Genomic DNA, 25393 nt, shown 5'->3' with positions numbered 1-25393 from the left:
TATATATATATTTGGAAAATTTTGTAATTTGGAATTTATTGAATGTTGAAATTTTTGTTATACATATTCTTCAAATGAAATATTTTTGATCTCTTTCTAATTCTATTATAACTTTTTAGGTTAATATCCTTAAACAAATTAAAAAAAACAGATTTATTTGTTAAAATTTGTGTGAGAAATCATTCAATCATCATTTTTTTTTATTTTCTGAAAAATTTAAACAAAAAAATAAGATTCCTCTCCCAGAAAATTGTTGAAAAAGTTTATTTTAATCCAAAATAAAAGTAAAGAAAAGAGTTTAAAAAAATCTTAAGAAGAACCGAAGATATTTTACTTTAAAAACGTTTATACAAAGATTTTCAACATTGAGAAAATTTCAAAATTGTTATATTTCTTTGTACAAAAAGGTAGAGCCGTTCTAACAATTCGACGGCCAATTAGAACTGTTGTTTTATTTCCAAAAGGATACTTTTTTATCTACATGTGTATGTGCAGAAGTAAATTTTTAAATAAACGCAGAGGAGTTATGATGTGACCAAAGAATTAAGCGGTGCTTGAATATAAGCGCACAGAAACTCTATTGCAATAATCCACTGGTCTTATTCGGAATTGGTTAAGTTCTTCACAGCGGTGCATATTGGAGCATTTAATATTTGCATTTCTTTGCATTTTCATAATTATAAATACAAATTCAAATACTGAAAATATATATATAATATTATCACGTTCCTTCTGATATTTACTTTTACGATATAGAAGAGTTACATTTTTATAATTAAAAATATTTTAGATTTATTTGAATGAAAACACAAAACCAAAACAAACAAAGGCAATGAAAGCGTGAGACTAAATGGTTTGCAAGCGTCAAAAATGCTGAAAGTATTTCTCAGAGCCTCTATCTTACTATATTTTTATCATGCAGTTTACGTCTTATTATACACAGGCCACACTTGGATCACTTGACATGAACCGTTTTCATTGTTTAAAAAACATAATGGAAAGTAAGGAGAGGAATCTTATTTTGTTGTTTAAATTTTTCAGAAAATAAAAAAAATTCTGCTGATTGAATGATTTCCCACACAAATTTTAACAAATAAATCTAGTTTTTTTACTTTGTTTAAAGATATTATGTATGTATGTATGTATGAACAGAAATGAAAATTGTTTTCGTGAAGAATTCTTCATTTTGTTATACACCGTAGACCTTTGGAAATGGTTAGACTTACTCGTGTTTAAGTTTCGATGATGTTGAAAGTATAGACACTGCAATTCACATTTAAAATTACAGATCACATTTATTTTTGTATTGTATCTAATTAATCCAAGTAACAAATAATATTAATATGAATGGCTCAACATTTTACAGGCGGCTGTAGGTAAAAGCGGGCGCAACTGGAGCGGCAGCGGCCAATGGGGCGGCTCTAACAACAGGTGCTGCAACAACTGGGGCAGCTTTTACCACAGGAGCAGCGGCAACAACTGGGGCAACCAAAGGTTCACGACGCACTACAGCATTGAAGCCATTAATGGGGTCGGCAGTGTAGGTGACAACACGTCTGAAACCGTCAGAATCGATCAAAGAGTATTCACCACGCACAACATCACCATCACGTTCCTCCACATGACCTTTGGAATCACCAGACAGAGCGTCTTGCACATCGTAGCCATATTTGTACTGTGGGTGAGGATCGTATTCCTCCACAGCAACGGCGGCGGGGGCAACAGCAACGGGAGCAGCAGCGGGTACGATAACACCAGCCTTCACCACAGCGAAGAGAGCGAGAGCGATCATTAACTAAAATTTTCAGAGGCAGAAATATAAAAAATCGATTAATTACACTTATTAACACTTATTTAATAAAAAATATATATTTTCCAAAAAGTCCGCGAGACACTTTTAATAAAATATCTTAATCCTTAATTAACAAACCTTAATGGCCATTTTTTGAGTAAATTTGTTCTGTCCGTATGAAACAAAAGCTGAAGACTGATTGTCATCTACCCGCTTCGGTGGACAGCATTTATACTCAAGACGTTTATTTTGTCATTGATGACAAGTAATTGATATTCATTTTCAGCTTTATGGCTCGCCATTTAAGGCATGCCGAAGTGCATGAGGAGCGTTTTAATAAATCGGACTCTTTAACAGCTGAATTTGTTTGAAAATTGTGTTCTTTTTATTTAACCATTTAGCCGTGGTGGCTATTGAATGTTGACAACCAAAAGAAGCTTAAGTAGAGGCTAAGCAAAAAACCCACAAAAATGTGTAAATATTATTCTGAAAGTGTACAAAATTGATTTGGATCAAACATCCTCAAAAATTTATGACCAAAGTTTAGAATGTGTGGGACAGATTGTCAGTATGTATCTGTATGTGTAAGTACATACATAAATATACGTATATTTGACAAACAGAATTAAATACAAGAAAAACATTTGCATTGCATAAAAAAGAAGATATATGACATGCATTGCTAATGTATGCATATGCATACGGGTACATATGTATACATACAGTATGTCTAATAGAAACGTGACCGCCATAGCTTGGAAACTATTTGACCAATTCGACTTTAATAAACTGCATTGTATGGGATTATAGTGCAGTATATTCCATAAAATCTATAGTCACAACCATTAGCTATAGTGGCTTCCCATCTTCGAGTCATACTTTGTGTTCATTTCTGCGTAAGTTGTGGAGATAAGCGGCTTCAGTTCGCATCAGGCGACTGTAAAAGTCAATCCAATATTTCAATCGCATTTCGCTGTTTCCACTCTACACGCATTCGGTTGGATGCTTGGGATCGTTGTCTTCTTGTAAAATACCCTAATCAAATTTACTCTTTTTCATTAAAAAAGTTCAATGAAAACAGCATATTTCATTTCTAATATTTTCATTCAATTTAATGATCAATTAAATATGTAAACAATTAATTACATTTATTTAACAATTAAATAAAAAATAATTATATTTAGTTAAATTTATTTAACATAAAATTAATATTACATTTAAATTACATTAACAATTAAGAACTTAAACGGCACTTAATTTACTGGTGCAAACAGTGGAAACTTCCCTTCACAATAAAGAGTACTCTCTTGTCGCATTTATGGACATAGAAGGTGCTTTTAATAATATTGAGCCCAACGCTATTTTGTCTGAAATTGCCAAATTGGGTATTAATTACTCCATCCGAAAGATGATCGAACAAATGCTCCAAAATAGAATAATCACTTCAGAGCTTGGGTTAAGCCGCATGAGAATGTACGCCGTCAAAGGCACTCCTCAAGGCGGAGTACTTTCACCCCTTCTCTGGAATCTCGCTGTAAACAGTTTGCTTCGAAATCTCGAAAAAGCAGGCTGCAAGGTTGTAGCCTATGCAGATGATATTGCTCTCTGCGTGTCAGGCAAACACCTGAATACCCTCACTGAGCTCATGCAACGCTCAATCAATATTCTGTCAAAATGGTGCACCGAATGCGGACTAAATGCGAATCCAGCAAAGACATCTTGTTCTCTTCAATAGGAAACAACAATCTCCTCCACTGCAAACAATAACTTTAAAAGGGGAATCATTACTTCTATCTGATTCAGCTAAATATCTAGGAGTTATTCTTGATAGGAAGTTGAGTTGGAAATTGAACATTGAAAACAGATGTAAAAAAGCTTTCATAGCTCTTTACACTTGTAAGAAAGCTATAGGCAAAACCTGGGGTTTTCACCTCGGATCATTTATTGGATATATACCTCGATTATCAAACCGATATTCTTCTACGGTGTGGCTGTATGGTGAACAGCACTCGAAAAACGGTGTAGAGCAGCCACAATTGGTCGAGTCCGAAGAACAGCCTGCCTCCTGATAACAGGATGCTTAAGTACAACACCTACTAAGGCTCTAAATACGTTGCTTCACTTGTTCCCTATCGATCTGGCTGGCAAAGCGATTGCAGCGAAAGCAGCGACACGCATGAATGCTATATCGAAATGGAATAAGTATCTTGGCCATTCGGCCATACTGAACAGGAACACTGTTATCTCTTCCGATATAGACTATCATGTAAGTCTTCCATCACCACCCTTGCTATTCTCCTGTTCACTCCCAACTAGGGAAGAATGGAAGACAAATCTTACCGAAATCGATGGCCCTCCGATTATATATACAGATGGTTCAAAACAAGACGGTAAAGTGGGATTTGGAATCTTTTCCAATTCCCCTCACATCAATCTATCATTTAGATTACCCGACTACTGTAGCGTATTCCAAGCGGAAGTACGCGCTATCTGGTATGCTGCGAAAACTCTCTTAGAAAATAGAATATAACTAGAGGATATCCGCTTTTTCACCGACAGTCAAGCGGCCGTTCGAGCACTCAGCTCCTCTTATACCCACTCAGACGTGGTTCGATCCTGTCTCTTGTCTCTTAACGAGATAAGTGTTCAGAATTCTGTCCAAGTTATCTGGATACCGGGTCACAGTGGATTCGAAGGTAACTGCAAAGCTAATGAGCTCGCAAGAGCTGGAGCTGCGCAATCAAATGTTAGTAACTTACCCACAATCCACATTCCGCTTTCAACATGTAAAATGCTCATCGATCGAGAATTTCACAGCATTGCTGATCGGAGGTGGCGAGTGGAAACTACTTGCGTTACGACCAGACAAATCTGGCCATCCTATAATCTGAAACAGACAAAAACCCTTATAAGTCTTTCGAAACACGAACTAAGGCATATAATATCTCTTATCACCGGCCACTGCCTTTTGGGCACTCACGCACGTCGGCTCGGGGTTCCTCAAAACGACCTGTGCAGATACTGCGAGGACGAAGATGAGGAAGTATCGAGCAGACATTTGCTGTGCAGTTGTCCCGGTCTAGCCAGAAGTCGACTCGCTCCTCTAGGCTCTCCAACAATTGACAATCTTTCAGTACTCTCGAACCTGAAAATCGAATCTCTCATCAAATTCTCGAAACGAATTAATATCTTTGACCAAAATCTACAATAAAAATCTCGGTTAGGTGGGGAAATCATATAACATAATGAGCTCTAGGGCAACACAACGGACCCAACTTGCGGTCTATGTGGCACTCCGATGCGGGGTCACCCTTAAACCAACCAACCAAGAACTTATTAAACAGATTTAACTAAATTTTATGGCTACAGCGACCGAATATCTAATAGTAAATACTGAAATGATAATATAAATATCTATATGTATATAAATATTTAATTAATTAACATATGCCTTCATTTACGCAGCATCTTCTTCCAAACATGTTCGCAGCTGACGATCACAATGCTTTTTGGCAAATTTTATTTATCAAAACTACATTCAAATTGACGGTAAACCCAAAAACGGACAAATTCTTTTTCGGAGAAGCAGCAGATATTTAGCAGTTCGTTGAAGTTGTCGATTATTAATAGTGTTCCCAAGACCGACGTAGGCAACTATTCGCCCCAAAAGAAGATTCATCCGTAAATATTACGTTTGCCCAATGCAGTTGCCAATTTTTTTTCAATATGTGATATTGAGAGCAGCGGTTTTTTCAATGTGTTCCATAATTTGAGGTCTTTTGCAAATTTTGTCTTGGATACTTAAAACCCACTTTTGCTTAAAACTGATACATCTTCAGGCAACCATAAGTTCGGCTTTGTCACAAACAAATCAATCATCTTCTGATGTTGATTTGGAGAGATGTTCCGTGTTGGACCTCGTCGGGTGAAGGTTTTAATTTCCGTACACCATTGCACCCATTTATTGCTAATCTTTTGCTGCAGATGCATGTGACATTTTTGGAATTTTGCCGGCCACGTTTCCATTAGATAGACTGTATGTGTCAAATTATGTAGAGTGTAACGGCAGTCCTATGGCATTTCTTATGCACAGGGTGTTCCACATACAAATATACCTATTTTTAAAAATTAAATCAACTTTTCCATTACCTATGGAACGCGAATGCATGCAAATGGCTGCCTCGTCTCGCCCTGCAGTAGCACATTACCTCAATCTAATTTTCTATGGCCTTGTTATGGCTTCTGGCTTCGACCACGCATGCAGCCAAGGGGGGCGAGGGTTTTAGAGATTAACTGGAACTGAAACTGAAAACTATGCAGTTTGCCTCGTACTTTTACACCAACAATAATGATGCGTAGGTACGATGTAATGCTTTCATTTCTAAAAAATAATGCCGGAAATTAATTTAGAAGTGATACAATAACGCTGAGAAGTTACTTTATTTTGAAAAACCTCAGGATTACAATTTCTGAAACACATTATCGTATATCACTAAACATATATACCATTACTAGATTCGTTCATTCGCAATTTAAAAGAAAGATTTTTAAAACATAAAAATGTATTCCTTAACTTTCAATCAAGTTTTACCTATAGACCGATAATTCCACACAAAATTTAAAATAAATTCACGCTTTTTGTAGTGATAATAAAATAGTTCTCAATGAAGTCTGAAGAAAGGTCAAAAAGATACACTGCCGATTTTTTTAACTATTATATTCCCATAAAAACCTGTGAGAATTAAAGAAAAGTGTAGGAAAAACAATTTTAAGATAAAATTTTCTTAGCTCATGCAATTAAAGCGGACTGGTGCCCGATTTCTTTAATCTACCTTAAATCTCTCAATGCCAAAATTCCATTTTTCAGTAATTGTGGTTATATACATACATACATACATTATTAAATAAAAAAAATTAAAGTTTATAACTAAAACATCTTTTTAACATATTCCTCTGGTAATAAATTTAATATTCTCCAAAGAGAATTCGGTTGGAATTTATGGAACCAAATCGAGATATAGCAAATTAATATTTACTTGCAACTTGGGGCAAAATAATTTTACATATGCCACATTTATGTACCTCGTCATTTTTGGAATTTTATATTTGTTGTAAATATAGTCTCTGTTCTGCGATTTTTCACTGGAATCCAAGAACCAAATCATCTTCCGACAGAAAATTCGAAGTTCCAAAACGGCTATCATCTTTGTTAGAACCAGTTGCTGCCAGGTGAAGTACTGGAGGAATGCACGATTGGCACACCTCACTTTTTATTAAATCTAGAACTATTGTAGAACGAAAGATTCTTTATTATCTGCGTCGTGTTCATTAGTTGAAAACAAGCCAAAATATACTTACACTGATTCCGGCACAACTTATATATGTATCTGTTGCCCCTTAATATATAGTATGTATCTAATTCGGAAATTCCTTGCTTCATTAGGAAACAAGCTACTATTGCGGCACTCGTGACCTTTTCGTTTGATTAAAATATGCGAATTTTAAATTTTGTTGCAAAAGTAGGCAAAGATCAGCGGTTTCGACAATCGATTTTGTTTATGTTCAAAAAGATCATAACCTGCAATACGAAATGAAATCGGAATCGATTTTCAATTCTGATAGTTTTCAATTCTGAGGATTTCAGAACAACCCTGTATATAGTATATATGTATCTAACACAAATTTTCACGGCAAAATAATTTTAGAAACTTGAACTGTTTGTTTTCATGCGACTAAATGTCTTTATTTGTTTCATTGTGAAGTGGATTTAATTTGTTTTGATTAAAAAAATTTTTTTCATCGTTTATTATTTCGAACACTGAGCGTATTTTATGCGAAATAGCAACAACATTGTGACAAATGTTGTGAAATGGGAATGTGAGACACCTCGTGAATTGCATAATTAAAATTTATTTGTTCTCGACGACATTCTATATGATGCTTGAACTGCAAAACCTTTTTATGAATGCAGAACTAAATTGTATGTATTATGATCCTTTCTTATTCATGGACTGTAAAATATTGATTTGGCTCAAATATAGACGTAGATGTGTGTCGAGGATGCACATATACAGAAGCGAACACAGTTGGGTATCTTTGGAGAAATTTGCTTTCCATTAGTTAGTTGCACAAACCGAGACTTAACGGTTTTTTTTCTGTAAAAAATGCTTAGCATTGACTGAATTAGACGCGATGACAACAAAGTGCGATGGTATTCAGCCATACGCTTTACCCTCATCGGATTCGAGTAGCTCCAATCATCGTTGGTTTGATTGTACTGAAACCGATTTTCACCTTAACGAAGTGCGTGAGGGTAAGTTTCTCTACAAAAAGAAGATTGCGATTTGAAAAAGATGTTGTTGCATTTAACAACGATTTGCAGATTTAAAGAAGAGAACAATTTCTGAAAATTTTCGTCTCGGCAACTGAAGTAGTAAACAAAATTAATATGCTATTTATGATTCCTAGTGGGACTTCAAATTACATGAACGAAGAGGAGCCTGAAGACTATTGCCGAAAATCTATTTTCTGCCCCTCTTTTGTCATGTATTAAAAGGAGCTGTACACAAAATTTCTCAATGAACAAAATGGAAAGAACTTGAAGCAAGAGTCAGTTAAGACTGCACATATTTTGGAAACAAAGTGGCTAAATGAACTCTTTGGATCCACTGAAGGCTTTGCAGCCGAAAGCAAAATGTGCCAAAGGTAATTTTCTACACTTCAAACTTAAATGCTGTGCCATTAACTTCTTTACTGCTTCGGCGCTGGTATTTTTCGTAACATTATGTTTCTTTACGGGCATTTTCTTCATGGAGCATAGACAAACAACATTCGAAGAATCTATTATTATTTGCAATTAATCACTACCTCTAAATATATATCGATTCATGCAGATACATAGGTGTAACACTTCCTGGGACAATTGCTCTCAGGGTTCGCTCCTTGTCAGCGTTCAAGATAACTACAACGTGATTATGTAATGAAATTAGGGAGCAATGATTAACTTAACATCGGCAGAGATATAGAAGTTAAGAATGAAGAAATATTGAATACAAGACAAAAAAGAAACAAAGCCGAACAAATGTAACATATAAGAAAGAGCGAAATATTAAAGAAATATTTCTAATTTTTTCATACTTAAGTGCTGGAATTTATTTGAAACAGAGAAATATTGGAAACACTAAACACATGTGTTGCCCTCGGCAGGCAATGGCAAACCTCCGAGTGTATTTCTGCCATGAAAAAGCTCCTCATAAAAATATTTGCCATTCGGAGTCGGCTAGAAACTGTAGGTCCCTCCATTTGTGGAACAACATCAAGAAGCATATCACAAATAGGAGGAGGAGCTTGGCCAAACACCCAAAAAGGGTGTAGGCGCCAATTATATATTATATAATATATATATAATATATAAACACATGTTTGACGGAATAAATTCAATGGAAAAAAAATTATTATATTTTAAACCGCTCTGAAAATAATTGTTTGCGCTCGCTCCTAAATATATATAAAAGGATATATTTTATTTAAACTGGCTTCGGAGAAATGTATCTATCTACCTATCTATCTATCTATTGGGTACCCGGACATAAGGGCATTGCAGGAAACGAAATTGTAGATGAGATTGCCAAAAGCACTATTTACAGACAATTCGTACAGGAAAACGACATACTGAAACCTTTAAATACGGTATACGAAGACATCGCTGTGTACATGAAAATACGGATAGATAAGACGTGGAATAATATTATATAACCACTTGAAAAACCGCGAAAATCATGTGTACACAGAGTGCAGATAAATACGTCTGATTCGTACTAGCTCTGTCTAGAAAAGAAAACAGAACTATTGTAGGTATGCTGACAGGCCACAACTTGCTAGCGGCATAGCGCAGATTTTGCAATGAACTAGAAGAGAGGGAATCGCTGGAACACATAGTTCCTGCCCTGCATTGGCTAGAACCAGATTAAAATGCTTAGGAGCTTTACAATATGAGAAGTTACAGTACCTCTCGGGGATAGAGCTCCAAAGTTTATTTAGATTCGCAAAAGACGCAGACGTATTACAAAATGTCTACTACAAAGAAACGTAAGGGTCTAGCTCCATCTGGTAACACTAAGGATCAATAGGTCTATGTGATGGCTTTCAGCCAGCCAGGTCAAGCTAACCTAACCTAACCTCGGAGAAATGTATCAAAGTGTGGTGACAAAGGTCTAACAACAGTACATATTTTTCAACGTAGGTAGGTAGGTTAGATGGCAAGAAGGAGCTGCAACATGGCGACAACTTAGCAAAAACAAAATCTTATCAGAAAGGTATGCGGCAAAATTTACCAGGTGTATCAAGTACAAAAATTTATGTCGTCGATTTCATTTAAACATTACCAAATTATTGTCAGAGTTACTAGTTATTAATATTAAAAAAGATTTTGCTCCTGCGCAATTTCGAGTTTCAGTTTTGACATTTGTAATGCGTTTTCTTAGAATCACAAGTTTTCTTTAAATTCTTATCTCACGTCATATTTATCATTGAGTATTGAAAATTACTTAACTTAGCCTTCCAACAAATTTTTTTGGAGAAGGAGGAGTAAAAATAAATTTTTTTCAAAAAAATATTATTGCAATATTTAAGCCATTTATAGTTTTTAATTTTTTTTTAAATGGCTTGTTATATTATATTTAGTGCATTTTGTAAACACAAGAACTTGTAGATATAATACACTCTTCTACATTTAAACTTGAATCAAGGCTTTTTGCTTCTCAATCCTTTTAAATTTCTGAAGGAGTATTTTATAGAATTTCCGCAAAGCCATTTTTGACGTAAATAAAGGACTTGATATGAGTGGCAGAGCTACTAGAGTAAATTTTTACATAGCATGATTGGCCTGGTCTGATCTTTTATCACGATCTTATATATTTTATTTTTATTTTCTTCATTCCTAGTGCTGCCTTAATGCCTTGCGGAACATTGGCCCCTTTAAAAACTGCCAGAAATTTAATAAACTTGAACTTATGTGGGTATCCAAACACTGTGGGTTTAGAAAAGAAAACATCTGTCGAACAACTAAGCGCCTCGTGAAAAGGCCCGGCAGACAATGGCAAACCTCCGAATGCATTTCTCTCATGAAAAATCTCCTCATAAAAGACCATCTGCCATTCGGAGACGGCATAAAAGTGTAGGGAATCGATGACGAGCCAGTTTTGCACAAAAATGTTAATTAACGAAATATTCAGGCTTAGTTGCATATCTCTTTTTCAAATATTCAGAACAAGCAGCTTCGTTAATTTTATAATCTCGTGAAAAATTTACATCTTTATATTCTGAATTAGTTAAATATGTAAATAAACTTATGAAAATATTACCTTCTAATACATTTAAGCTTCTCAGTATCGTTCTCTAGACTTAGAAAAGATCGGATTCGTTCTAAAAATCATCTTTCCTACGGTAGCAACAGTAGAGAGCGAAAGTATTGTGCGTATTTTGGAGTGATACCAGAGCTTTTTCATTGCTGACTTTTTGTGTGTTGATAATGAAGTCAAAACATTGGAAGATCTCTGATTTTAGAACACCGCGCCTTGGCATGAAGTCCATTAAATAATCAAACATTTGCGTTTTTAGTTCGATAATCGTGTTATAAGTGTACTATATGCAGAGAAGAAAGATTTGCTCGGTTTTTCTGACTGGTATTTGATTGGAGAATGCTATTAAATTACTCGTATAAGTATTTGTTAATGACTTTGGATGCTAGCACTACTATCTCTGCTAGGACTTCCAAACAAAAACATTGAAAAAATACGCCTTAATTAGCCGAAGTCGCAACTGATCGGACACTAGCAGAATCAGTTAGTGGTACTCAATGAGGCACTATAGAAATCGGATTTCATACACACCTACAAGGGATGCAGTTCTGTAATCATGATATTTCGGTATTTTTTAGTATTAGCTTACAATCCCGGGATTTGTAATTTCTTACGAAGCATATGATATAGAGGCGGGGAAATCCCTTTTTTATAGCAAAAAACCAACATTGACTAACTATTTGTCAAATAAGGAAAATTCTAAATGTTTCTGCTTTTGTTGCTACTGATACTTTCCTTAATTCCTTACTACTTTAAATTTTACGAGATTAAAAAAAACATATGAACTTCTTTCAATCACAAAATATACTGCTACTAAGTCCTGCCATAAGTTCTGTTACAAGTTAAGTCCGTTATAGATATGAAATTATAATACTTTTTTTATGAAGTTTGTTTTACTTAATAATGGAAATATTAAAAAAAGTTAAAATTTTCATTCAAAATGGTTACCATTTGCTTTTACACAAGCCTTCGAACGATTAGGCCATTCAGCTATTGCGCCACTCGCGGTTTTCGCGAATCAAAGATTGTTTGAGACTCTCCAAATTTCTGTGAAGTTTTTGACACGTCATATTCAACAATTCTAATCACAAACTGTAGTCCAATGGATTCAGATCTAGACTTCCAGACGGCCAATCCTCTACGGCTATAAACCCAGGAATATTGTTTTTTAGCCACTGCTGGGTGGTTTTAGCCTTATGAGCAGGAGCGGAATCTTGCTGGAAGATTCAACGCTCTCCATTGTGAAGAGTACTGCTTAACTGCTCCATCACGACTTCTAAGACATTCTCCTGGAACAATTTTGCGCCGGTCTTAACCCCATGTTTTGCAGAAATGAAGCGATGTAACACCTTCACAAAATACTCGCCCATCAAACCATTACGGAGGTGGATGGTGGCCACGCTGAACTCTTGGAATAACATTTTTTGGGTCTTTAGAAGTTTTAGCATAGATTCTGTCGTTTTGCTTATTAAAAACTTCTTCAACAGTGAAAAACATCTCATTTGTGAAAGGAATATTTTCATGGTCGTTGACCCCGTCCCACCGAAGAGACTGCTTGCATCTGTCGTGTCTAATTTTCTTTAAGCCCCTTGTCAATAGGTGACCAGTTGAACTACAAAAGGCTTTCATGTGGAGATCATCTCTATTTAGTCTTTAAGTCTTTAAGTGGATCTGGTTGATATATTCATGATTTTCTGCTTTCTAAGGGGATTTCTCCTCATCATGTTGGTCTCCTTGCCGCGGGGATGAGGCTTAAGTGGTGGTTTGACCCCCATATCATGGGGACCAACCCAACACGAACTAAGAGGGAAGCTTCATATGAGGATTGGCTAGCCATCCATCCGCTTTACGGCAAAATTGGGGGCCATCCAATCACCGTATGAAGATCACCGTACCGACGAAGATCCCCTGTCAATCCTAAACTCCCATCATTCCATCACTTCCTCTCCTCGATCGGCTCTTATGGGCGATTGAAAGTTTCAAACCCTTTAAATCACCGGGTCCAGATGGCATTTACCCAGTGGAACTGCAAAAGACCGCCGGATATCTAGCACACTGGCTGCTAGCAATATTCAAAGGTTGCTTTCTCTACGGTCATATACCTCTTAAGTGGAGACAAGTCAAAATTGTTTTCATCCCAAAAGCGGGTAAAAACTCACATACCCATCCAAAAGACTTAAGACCGATATCTCTTTCTTCCTTTCTATTGAAAACTTTGGAGAGGTTGATAGAATTTCACTTAAGCCTAACTATAGATAGAAATCTTATCTCTACGTCACAACATGCCTACACGAAAGGGAAATCGGTAGAGACGGCTCTACATAACCTTATCTACACGGCAGAGAGTTCACTAAACAAACAGGAATTTACTTTAGCCGCTTTCCTTGATATTGAAGGGGCCTTTAACAATGTCGAAGGGGGGGCAATTACTGCAGCACTCACTGATCTTGGGGTAGAACCGGGCTTGGTAGGCTTCATTGGCAAAATGCTAAATAGCAGAATCATTGAAGCGGAACTAGGAGAATCGGTGCTCAGGAGATTGATAAGTAGAGGTACACCGCAAGGCGGAGTCCTCTCACCGTTTCTATGGAACGCAGTTGTAAATAAACTTCTGTTAATACTGGAATCGGTGGGCTGTAAGGTGATAGCTTACGCCGATGATGTTGTCATTGCTGTCTCTGGTAAATTTGTATCTACATTAAGAGACCTAATACAAAATGCTCTAGAAATACTTTCTAGGTGGGCAGGAAAGTGTGGTCTAGGAGTCAACCCAGACAAAACACAACTTATATTGTTCACTAGGAAACACAAAATCCCTCAACTAAGTCCAATTATGCTCAAGGGGGAAGCTCTTGTGATTTCGGAAGAAACCAAGTACTTGGGACTAATCATAGATAGGAAGCTGACTTGGAAGTCAAACATCTTAGAAAGAGTCAGGAAAGCGAACCTAGCTTTTTATGCCTGTAAGAGAGCTTTAGGTAAGACCTGGGGAATTAAACCTAAGGTTGCTCATTGGCTCTACACTGCTGTCGTCAGACCCATTCTTCTATATGGAAATGTTGTCTGGTGGTGTGCTATGCAGAAAAAAACCTATTCTAATTTATTGAATAAGGTGCAGAGATCAGCGGAATTAGCAATATGTGGCGTCATGAAAACCACGCCATCCATGGCCTTGGATATCATACTACATCTGCCACCCCTAGATCTCTTCTGCAAATACTTAGCGGCCTGCTCCGCTGTAAGGCTCAAAGCGAGCTCACAATGGAAGACTGTCACACAGGGACATTCGACCATCTTAGACTCCTACACGGATATACCCAGTGACTGCGATTATCATCCTCCCATTCTCTGCTTCGAAAGGAATTTCCTAATGAAAATCCCTTCTAGACTGGAATGGTTGGAAGAAGATCCAACACCCAACACACCCGTTAAGATCTACACGGACGGGTCTAAAATGGATACCGGTGTAGGATCAGGGTTATTTTGCGAAGAGCTTTCTATTAGTGAATCCTTTAAACTACCGGATCACTGTAGTGTTTTTCAAGCGGAAATAAACGCTATTCATGAAGCCTTAAAATGGTTAAAGATAAACAGAATATCATCAACGGATATCTGCATTCTATCAGACAGCCAAGCTGCCCTACGAGCCCTGGATGCATTCCAAACAACATCAAGGAGTGTCTTACGTTGTCGCCAATCTCTAAATGAGATGGCCAAACAATATCGTATAATCTTGTGCTGGGTTCCAGGCCACAGAGATATACCAGGGAACTGTAGGGCCGACCAACTTGCAAGAGAAGGTACCTGTTTGCCAGACATAAGTAATTTTATGGAGATACCTCTCGCAACTTGTAAGCTTCTCATTAAGGACGCACTAATCAATTCTGCAAATCAAAGATGGATTAGCGCTAACACCTGTGAAATTGCTAGGCAAACATGGCCAAGGCTAAATTTACGTCTGTCCAAGAGCATTATAAAACTGAATAGACTTCAAATCAGGACCTTAGTAGGGGCCCTCACAGGACATTGTCTCATAGGAAATCACGCAAGGAGATTAGGCGTTTACACGCATGATTTCTGTCGTAGCTGCAGAAATGAGGAGGAGTTGGAAACAATTCAACACCTTTTTTGCACATGCCCAGCTCTAGCCAGAAGCAGGAACCGATTTTTAAAATCCTACTTCTTAACGAATATAGATAATCTATACATTTTAGGTATCAACAACCTTTTACGCTTTGTCAAAAGCTCAGGATGGTTTAATATGGAGAGGGAAATGTAGCTCAGCCCCCGCGGCTTCACAACGGACCCATTTCGTGGTCTAAGTGGCATCGTTGTCTCTATGTGCGATGCGGCTGCCAAACCTAACCTAACCTAAGGGGATTTCTGCGAATTCTTTCTAGAACGGGTTTTATGGCCACGCGAGAACGATCACTCCTTTTTCTGTCTGTCACTTCAGACGTTTGAGAAAATCGATTTATCGGTAAACAAACATTCTCGAAATATTAAGTTTTTTCAGCAATTCGTAAATCTCACTTGCACTTTTCTACACTTATCACACTTCTGTAATGCAATCACTGCAATGCGATTTTCCTTAGCTCCATTGCTAATAAGCGAATTTTTCCACGAAACTGAGTATATAATATTTTCTGAGTAGACAACGAATACGAATAAAAGCAAAAATGACGGGACTTGTGCTGCGAATTTGTTCTCGCCGTAGGCATGGATTTTGCGTCGATCCCTCTTCGACATACCTTAAATTACTTTACCAGATATTTAGCCCCTAAAGTATTATTAAATGCTTATAAATTGAACTGTTGTCTTTTGTTTGTCACTACTGAAATGATTTTCACATTAATTACATAAGTACGGCGGCCGCCGTAGCCGAATGGGTTGGTGCGTGATCACCATTCGGAATTCACTGAGAGGTCGTTGGTTCGAATCTCGGTGAAAGCAAAATTAATAAAAACATTTTTCTAATAGCGGTCGCCCCTCGGCAGGCAATGGCAAACCTCCGAGTGTATTTCTGCCATGAAAAAGCTCCTCATAAAAATATCTGCCGTTCGGAGTCGGCTTGAAACTGTAGGTCCCTCCATTTGTGGAACAACATCAAGACGCACACCACAAATAGGAGGAGGAGCTCGGCCAAACACCTAACAGAAGTGTACGCGCCAATTATTTATTTTTTTTTAAAGTATACTTAAATTCAATTTATTTATTATGTATTAACTGGTAGGAGACTTCTCAAACAATATTGGTTGATTTTGTTTGAGTTAAGGTGTTGCAAAATAATGAATGTCCGAATGCCGGGACTAATATCGGAATACCGAAATCTTAGAAATCTAAACAAATTTACATCCCTAATGAATACATATGTATGTACATATCGTATGTATTGAATTGAGAAAAAATACCAAATAAAGGGTGTTTTTTTTAGAGGTTAGGTTTTCAAGATGAAATAAAACGTATATAATTTAGTGTTATGGCCAAGAATTTAGCTTTATTATAAAGATAAGGGTTTGCCATTATGTTTTAAAAATGATTTCGGGCAAGTGGCCGCCGCGGCTGGCTCGAATAAATTCCAGCCGAGAGGCCCAATTTTCGACCACTTTTTGCAGCAATTGGGGCCGTATGTCAGCAATAACGCGCCGAATATTCTCTTCCAAGACGTCAATCGTCTCGGGCTTATCTGCGTAGACAAGCAGGAACCAAAGGTCGTCCACATCAACATCGTCCAATTCAGGCACGAAAAAGTCATTAATCATGGCTCTATAGCGCTCTCCATTGACTGTAACATTATGGCCGGCTTCATTTTTAAAGAAATATGGACCAATGATTCCCTCTGCCCATAGAGCACACCAAACAGTGACTTTTTGAGGATGTAACGGCGTCTCAGCAATGGCTTGTGGATTATGTTCACTCCAAATGTGACAATTTTGCTTATTGACATACCCATTCAACCAAAAGTGAGCTTCATCGCTGAACAAAATTTTCTTGTGAAAATCGGGATCGATGGCCATCTCGTTTTCGTAATAAATTTGCACGATTTGCAAACGTTGTTCAGGTGTAAGTCTATTCATTATGAAATGGCAAACCAAACTGAGCATAAATCAAGTGACAGCTGTCAAAAAGACCATCTAGGAAAAAAGGAGTGCCAACTTGAAAACCTAACCTCTAAAAAAACACCCTTTACTATATGCGAAAAAATGTATGAAAATTAATAAAATATGTAATATGAAATGAAATGCGCCATAATATGAAATTGCACTAAAAATACGCACACACATGTGTATTAGGCAATATAACTAATATATATAATAGCTTTGAAGCAGAAAGAAACAAACATGACTTGAAAAGGGCATTTTTGACTTGCTACCAAGATTTCAATGCTACATTTTTCGACACTCCTTCTTCTGCATTACTCGCCCTCACTAAATAATGGATGTGAAATGCAAAATTGTAACAAGTGTGATAAGTGTAACGTATGGTATTGAGAGGCGGTATAAATAGACTATGCGGGCAACTGTAGCAGCATTATCAGATTTTCATTCATCAGAGCAACACCAGCTCAGTCGCAAGTCACAAAGCCAACAAGTCAACAAATAAACTCAATCGAAATGGCATTCAAGGTAAATTTGTTGTGATTCAAAAAATATTTTCATTACTAACGTAACATTTTCGTATATCTTAGTTCGCAGCTGCATTTACCCTTCTTGCCGTCGCCAGTGCTGGTTTACTTCCCGCCGCACAGGTGTATCATACAGCTCCCGCTGCTCACATCGTCAAGGCCGCTCCAGTAGCCTACGCAGCGCAGCCAGTGCTGACCAAGGCCGTTGAAGAATACGACCCACATCCTCAATACAAATACAGCTACGATGTGCAGGATGCCGTGTCCGGTGACTCAAAGAACCAAATTGAGGAGCGCGATGGCGATGTCGTTCGCGGTGAATATTCCCTGATTGATGCTGATGGTTTCAAGCGCACTGTGCAGTATACCGCTGACCCTGTCAACGGTTTCAATGCCGTTGTCAGTCGCGAACCGCTGGTGAAATCCATTGCCGTTGCTCCAGTTGTGAAAGCAGTTGCCCCTGTTGCGTATGCTTCCCCAGCCTTCATCAAACCTGTCGCACCAGTGGCTCACGCTTACGCGGCTCCCTCTTACACCACATACACCACCGCACAGCACTAAATGTCTCATTTCATATTTGTAGATTGACTGATTGTATGGTATACAAATTGTGATTTTTTCATTTAATAAATATTGAGTATTAATTAATCTTAGAGTTGCCAAAACAGTTAGCATAGTGAGCTGAACTATTTAAAAACTTCTCGATTTCTTCTTGCAAGCTTATTACGGTCAGCTTGATTGCAATTCGTTCCTCAGGCCGTTTGGTTGCCTTGATACAGCCTTTTCAAATACTCGTATAAGGGACGCAAATTGATCGTCGAATTTTGATTTTGAATAGCTTTTTTACTAAAAAAAAAAAAAATGATTTTGAATAAATCTTTTTTTGACCTTTACGTGCTCCAGATGCAGCTGTCTAGTTCACAAGTGTCAAACAAGATTAGTGTACGAGTTCATTTGCAAATATTAGAAATATTCCGATAGGGTGATTAATTTTGGGCATTTGTTAATTGCAATGCTTAAAATATTTTAGTTTTCCTTGTCACTGATAGATTTTTTAAAAAGTCCATCGAGGTAAAATTGTGAGTAAAGCCTATAAAGCACTGAAGTGCCTTTATTGTTTAGGCTTTTTTGTAATTCAAATTAAAGACATATTTTGAATTAGAATTCATTACCTATTTATTTTCATATGTATGCAGCAGAGTAGTATTTAGTATAATTTATGAATGATAAATGATATTTTCGAAATGGCTCACGCTTGTACGCGTACAGACGTCGATTAATTTTGCAAAATGTTTGATTATATAATTGGATAGTTAATTTCGCGCTGTTTGTCATCTTTACAAGAGATGATCCCAAGGAAACTAGTTCAATTAAGATGAATGTCGACCGACCTGGTCTTGATGGCCAATTACTATCGCTATGGAATATCAGGTAATTTGGCGGCCATTCCTCTGCTTGTTGATAATGACCTTTTTTTTAAAACGCGTGGATATCAGTATTGATTTATACAAAATAATTTGTAAATTTATTTTCATCCCATGTTGGTTGGAAAATACTCAGGCGAACTACTAAGATTTTGTGAAAATTAAATTGTATATTTTTTAATCTGTTTAGGCCAACAAATGTTTCCCCAAAAATTTTTAAGCAGCCTGTGTGTGTCTTTCATAAACGTCCAAAGTGGCAAAGTTTACAGTGTCTATATACATATACAGTACATACATACAGTACAGATTACATATAACTTTTGAAAAGTGACCGGTAGAACGCTTCCAGGGAGGACAATGCTTTAATTCGTGATATGTTAAGAGAACCCGGTTCACATTGCAAGCAACAAAAACAACAGCATTTGTATTATGCGAGAAGAGTGTAGATGCGTGACTACCTTTCGGAGAACGTAGGATCGAGTCTCCGTAAAACACCAAAATTAAGAAAGAAGTTTTTTCTAGTAGCGGTCGCCCATCGGCGGGCAATGGCAAGCCTCCGAATGTATTTCTGATATGAAAAACCTGGTCATAAAAAATATCTGCCGTTCGGATCCGGCTTAAAACTGTAGGTGCCTCCTTTTGTGGAACAACATCACGACGCACACCACAAATAGGAGAAGGAGCTCCGCCAAACACCCAGAAAGGGTGTACGCGCCAATTATATACATATATATACATATAAATTCGTTCGGTATTCATGCGTGTAGGAAAGGAATGCGTGGGAAGTGGATCGTGATCTGTTCAATTGTATTCTCAGCACCCCACACCATCAGAGATCCACCGGCAAAATTTATGTTTGCAAAATGTCTTGGCTGTAAAGGAAAATCTCTGCAATACTTACTTAATCAATTTGGCCCATCTAAGTTAAATTTCTTTTTATCGGAAAAATATCCTCAACACAATTGCTGAAATTTGGGAAACTTAAAAAAAGCACCTCACGAGTGTTTAAAATTTGTTTTCATTCACGCCTTTTTCCATTTCTGTAAGTTGTGTACCACGCCGCATTTTGATATACAGGGCCCGCCATCTATTGTTACGGATTTGAACTAGGTATTATTTGAAGAATGGTAACACTTAGCTGTCATCTGATTTGACAGAAAATTAATTTTATTCTTCCGCTGAACGAAAATGGTTGTGTATACACTCAAAGAACGCTGGGAAATATTGCGACATTACTTTGAAAATCATGGTAATGTTGCAGAATGTGTACGAAAATTACGTAAGGCAATGAGAAGAAGAAAAGCACCGAATGAAGCGTATGTGCGTTACTTTGCGAAAAAAGTAAGAGAAACTGGGTTGCTTATTGACAAACCAACGCGTGACCGACCAAAAACCGTGCGTACACCCGAAAATATTGCTGCTGTGGCGTGGCCGAGAGTGTTCGTGAATCACCAGGAACATCAGTTCACCGTCGTTCTCAACAATTGGACATTTCGGAGACATCATTGAGACGAATTTTGCTTAAAGACCTTGGTATGACGCCGTACAAAGGTCATATGAATGAAGTTGTGTTCCATCATTAACCGGAAGGATTGTACTTCAAAAAAAAAAACAGTTTGGAAAAATATTGAGTAGTTTCTTTTTTATAGCATTTTTAATTCCGTAAAGTTAAATGGCGGACCCTTTATAAATGACAAAAAACTTTCAAATGTCTACATTTTTTAATAACCGTCCTATGCTTTTATATTTTTGCAACAGTTATATTTGTCTACTCTCTTCTTGTCTAATACAAGGATTGTCGGTTTGCAAGAATTTGTTGACTCGCTTTCAGAGCGACGACAGAAGATTGGATGAGTGAATATTTGAGTACGACTCTGCCACCTGTAAACGAAATCAGTAATGGGTGGAAATGTGAGTGGATCGACAAACGAAAGCGAATACAGAAATGATCAAAAATATCTTGAAAAATTAGGTTGACAGGATGTGCCGCTGCTAAGCCAGTCGAACCAGCCACATGAATGAAGTCGTGTTTGGGGGCATATATTGCATGTATTAAGGCGACCCGGCCCTCCTCCTGATATAATCCGCCAGTCCAACGTGGCTTCATTAATTTCGCTTCGTTTTAGTGACCCCGTCCCGTTACTTACTCATAGGTCTGAAACTTCTTTCATATGGGCGGACTATTCAATCTTAAATGTTTATGTATGATGCTGATAATGGTTTCAACGACTGCCCAACCCTTCATGGGCAGATAAGCTTCAACGTTCCCAATGGGATGCTACGTTTCTATTATCCTTTACATGTTGTCGTTTTTAAATCTATTTTCTTTAATTCTGCATCTATTACAAGAGCAGTTATTGAGCTTAATAAAATCTATCGTGCCCTTGACCTCGATTTTGTTATGGCGATTTGTGTCTATGATTAGATTTCTATTTATAATAAATCGCTTGTAACTAATCAATAAGAAATTACAATTACGCTCTTCTGTAGTTCTAGTTTGTAAGATTTTGTAATCATTGACTAATTAATAAGGCGGACAGCTCCTTCAGATAACGAGTTTTTCAATCATTTTTTGCGAAAAGATGAGAGTATTTATTATCTTAAAATAAATGGCATATTAATATCCATGCTTAAATGAATATACAAAGATTTTCTTGAAATAAAAAAACAAAATGACGGCGCTACAGCTGCTGAAACGTGGCTCCTTTAAAATTTGCGCCGTGGAGTCTACAGTCTCTTGTAATCAACTGAAATCAACCAGGCAAAACATTTTCGTTAAAATAAGTAACTTCATTTTGCACTTACTTATTTTTAATGAAAAAAAACTGAAAATTTAAAGCGAAAAAGAAAAAATTACACTTTTTTTATAAACAAATTGATGAAAACAATATGTTTAGGGATAATTAATATTAAATTTGAGATACATGCAAAGGTCAATGTGTTAAAGAATATCCCTGTAAAATTTTAAGTTGAAATCTTGATTACTTTTTGAGTTATATTCGAAAGCGCGGAAAAAATCCGTTTCGAGAAAAACTCGATTAAAGTTTTCGTTCTTACTCATCTTTCGTTCGACGCTCATCACTTTACTGATTTTATAAGGACTTTATGACTTTCTATTAAGCTTAAAACATTGAAAATATTCTTTGGATTGTAAATGAATTTTTTAAGTAAAAAAAATGGAAAATTTGAAAGTGCTGCAGGAGCGGCCCCCTTAAAGAAATGAAATATACATCAAATTTGATATTTCACAGTGTATTTGGACCAAATACCTAAAGAGCGGTTGTCACTCACAATCCCATACGGCTGCCAAAATATTCCATAGGAAATTTAATTTATACATTTCATTAAAATGAAAGTTCCTTATATAATACATATATGGACCATCCCGTATGTCTACATTTTTGTCCCATTGCAAAATTGCCGTCGTATTTCATTATATTTCCATCTTCCCGCAGGGCTATTATTCTTTGTACGTATGTTTGTATGTAAAGTGCTAACCTAAAATTTGTATAACTTTTTAAAAATTAATTTTGCTAGTTAATTGGCCAATTCCAAGTGTAATAATTTTAGCCAAATTCACAAATAGCAATCTCATCCGATAAAATTAACTTTCAAGTAGACTAATGTGGTTTAGCTAAAAGCATCTTTTTGGAGTTACACCACAAAATAAATTTTTTTCTCAAAACATTGATTTATTACATATGTATATATGTATGTATGATGAATAATACTTTCTATGCAAGTGATTTGTTATGTAAAAAGAAGAATAGCTGGGAAATGATGCTTATAATTCAGTCAATTAGTGATGGAAGTATTGCTGCTCTTCTTGATGAGGAGCTTCGTAGCTCGTATGAACGGCTTGGTGTTGAACTGGCACCGCGGCATATGCTTGAGCAGCGGCGGGGGAGTGCTGATAGTGCACGGGTGCAGCAGCGACTACTTTGTGGGTGAGGGGTTCACGCTCTACCACAGCATTGAAACCATTGACCGAATCGGCAGTATATTTAACTGTGCGACGATAACCATCAGCATCGTTCAAGGAGTATTCACCATGAACTACATCGCCGTCACGACTCTCGGACTGGCTTTTGGAATCACCAGAAACGGCATCCTGCACATCATAAGCGAAATTGTATTGAGGATGAGGATCATCGGGATACTGTTCGTGAGCAGCTTGCAAGTGAACGGCATGAGCGGCAGGCGAGTGTGCAATGTGTGCCACCTGTGCAGGTGCATGATATAGAACTGCTGCATCATGGTGCTGTTGGTGCTGCTGATGCTCGAAAGGCACTCCATGCTGCTCCTGTACTGAAATAATGCCTGCTTGAGCAGCACCGATGAGAAATACAACTGCAAAGTACTGCAAAAATAGAAATGTTTAAATTGTGAATCTCTTCTTCAAACAAATCTTTAAATTGCACATCGCTAAAATACGAAAGTTATCGTATGCACTCACCTTGGAAGCCATTTCGTTTATGTGACGGTAACAAATGCAAAAAATTACTAAATTCGCGCTTAACTTTGTCCTCCCACTCTCAAGTGTGTGACTTGAATATTAATGAGGTAGAGTCGAGCGTAAGGTTTTATAGAAAATTTTTGGCACAAGTTTTTCGCATCTAAATTGAATGGAACACAAGCCGGTGAACGGTATATTTCTGGCTTTGTCATGGCACGGTTAGTACTCGGACACCTCTTTGCGTTTTTTTCCCCTAAATCGTTCATGTTTTTGCGTAAAAGTGCAAGTTTTCGGTTTGGTTCGTGCAAACGAGTAAAAGCGCACGATGGCATGCATGCGTGATTCGCATTCCTCAATAGACATTTACTATCACCGGCACTCTACCTTGGAAGACCGATGCCTTGTTAGAGATACATACATACATATGTACGTATATTGCCGTTGGCGGTGACACTGCTGGCGTAATATAGATGTTGGTCATACCACACCCTTTCCACCAACGCGCGATTGCCTTGCCACTATGGACTTTTTGTTTGTAATTGCAAACCCATTTTGGCATAGCGGTTGAGGAGTAAGTGGTTAACAAAAAATAATAAAATTATTGATCGCTCGTTGATGGAGGGCAGTGTGGCAGGAAGTGGTCACCGTACATAGCGTACCACATAGATCTCAAAAAATATGCTATGTATGTTTGAAAGCGTGGTCAGTGAGCGCTTTGTTATTAGCGCTTATAAACTTTTTTTGCGTCACTCATTTTGATCGGTTAATGGCTGAAGTTACGTCAAGTTCAACAATATAACTGTTTATTGTTTGCCATTACTTCATAGCCAGTTTCTTGATAAAATTATTACTGTTATTATTTTCCTGCAAGACTTTCGTTTGAACACAAAAGCGTTGCTACTTATTTATTTTATTTCTTGTTGGTTAACTGGTTTTTGTACATTATTGATTCAAATGGCTGCTACTTTTTATAATTTTCGCAAAACGAAATTATTGCAATTACAAATTTAATATGAAGGTATGTATGTATATATAATATTTATATGCTAATAGCGGCGAAAATTACAACTGTTGACCCACTTAGCAGCTGTTTCCCAAATCTCAAAACTCACAACTGTGAGCGGAACAGCGATGCCCACTGGCTTAAGCTAGTTTTCGTGAGAAAGGCATTAAAAAATTTGTTGTCACCATAAAATTGGTGTTCATGAAATATAACTGCAAGTGCAACATCCAAAGTTTGCTATAAACGCGGTAATACATTTTTCAATTCAACGAAGTAAATTCAAGTACATAAGAGAAATTAGTTTTTGTGTCAATTGCGCCCTTTAACTGAACTTTATGCGCATACAGGGGGGCCCATAAAGTGGTTTCTTTAAGAAAGTTCAAAAAAATTAATAAAAATAAATTTGTTTTCGGTACGCTTTGGGCTTATTCGGAAGAACAAACATTCCAATTACTTATGGAATACGATTTCATCCATGTAGCCGCCTTGGCTGGCTTCGGATTACCGTATCCTGGTGGCAGTTTCTGGTTCTATTCCGCGAAAGGCTTGGTCCATATTCACCTTCATCGCATAGCATCGATTTTTCACCACACCCTACAAAAAACGTTTAAATCACAGCTCCAGGTGACATCGCCGAAACGCCGCGTAAAATGTTAATCATGGCGTGAGCTCTGTGGCACGGCGCACCATCCTGCTGAAAGAGATAATCCCAGTCCATGCCTTCAATTTCCGGC

At 37.2% G+C, this 25393-nt stretch overlaps 3 protein-coding genes across 3 annotated transcripts; 1 reads left to right on the top strand and 2 right to left on the bottom strand.

Moving 5' to 3' along the window:
- Positions 1–1323: 1323 nt before the first annotated feature.
- On the bottom strand, positions 1324–1987 carry LOC129245264 (larval cuticle protein A2B). Its single transcript, XM_054883341.1, has 3 exons — positions 1931–1987; positions 1754–1795; positions 1324–1708 (listed from the first exon to the last, which is right to left on the bottom strand). The coding sequence occupies exons 1-3, from the start codon at positions 1940–1942 to the stop codon at positions 1361–1363; spliced, it is 402 nt and encodes a 133-aa protein (XP_054739316.1). The 5' UTR covers positions 1943–1987; the 3' UTR covers positions 1324–1360.
- A 15778-nt stretch (positions 1988–17765) lies between these two features.
- Positions 17766–18337, top strand: LOC129235561 (larval cuticle protein A2B-like). The gene is made up of 2 exons (XM_054869466.1): positions 17766–17777; positions 17840–18337. Exons 1-2 carry the CDS (start codon positions 17766–17768, stop codon positions 18335–18337), a joined length of 510 nt encoding a protein of 169 aa, XP_054725441.1.
- A 4653-nt stretch (positions 18338–22990) lies between these two features.
- Positions 22991–23668, bottom strand: LOC129235549 (larval cuticle protein A2B). Its single transcript, XM_054869456.1, has 2 exons — positions 23657–23668; positions 22991–23569 (listed from the first exon to the last, which is right to left on the bottom strand). The coding sequence occupies exons 1-2, from the start codon at positions 23666–23668 to the stop codon at positions 23000–23002; spliced, it is 582 nt and encodes a 193-aa protein (XP_054725431.1). The 3' UTR covers positions 22991–22999.
- Positions 23669–25393: the final 1725 nt, after the last annotated feature.

Source organism: Anastrepha obliqua, chromosome 1 (genome assembly GCF_027943255.1).
Source record: "Anastrepha obliqua isolate idAnaObli1 chromosome 1, idAnaObli1_1.0, whole genome shotgun sequence".
Taxonomy (NCBI): Eukaryota; Metazoa; Arthropoda; class Insecta; order Diptera; family Tephritidae; genus Anastrepha; species Anastrepha obliqua.
This window is presented reverse-complemented; position numbering and strand designations above follow the sequence as displayed.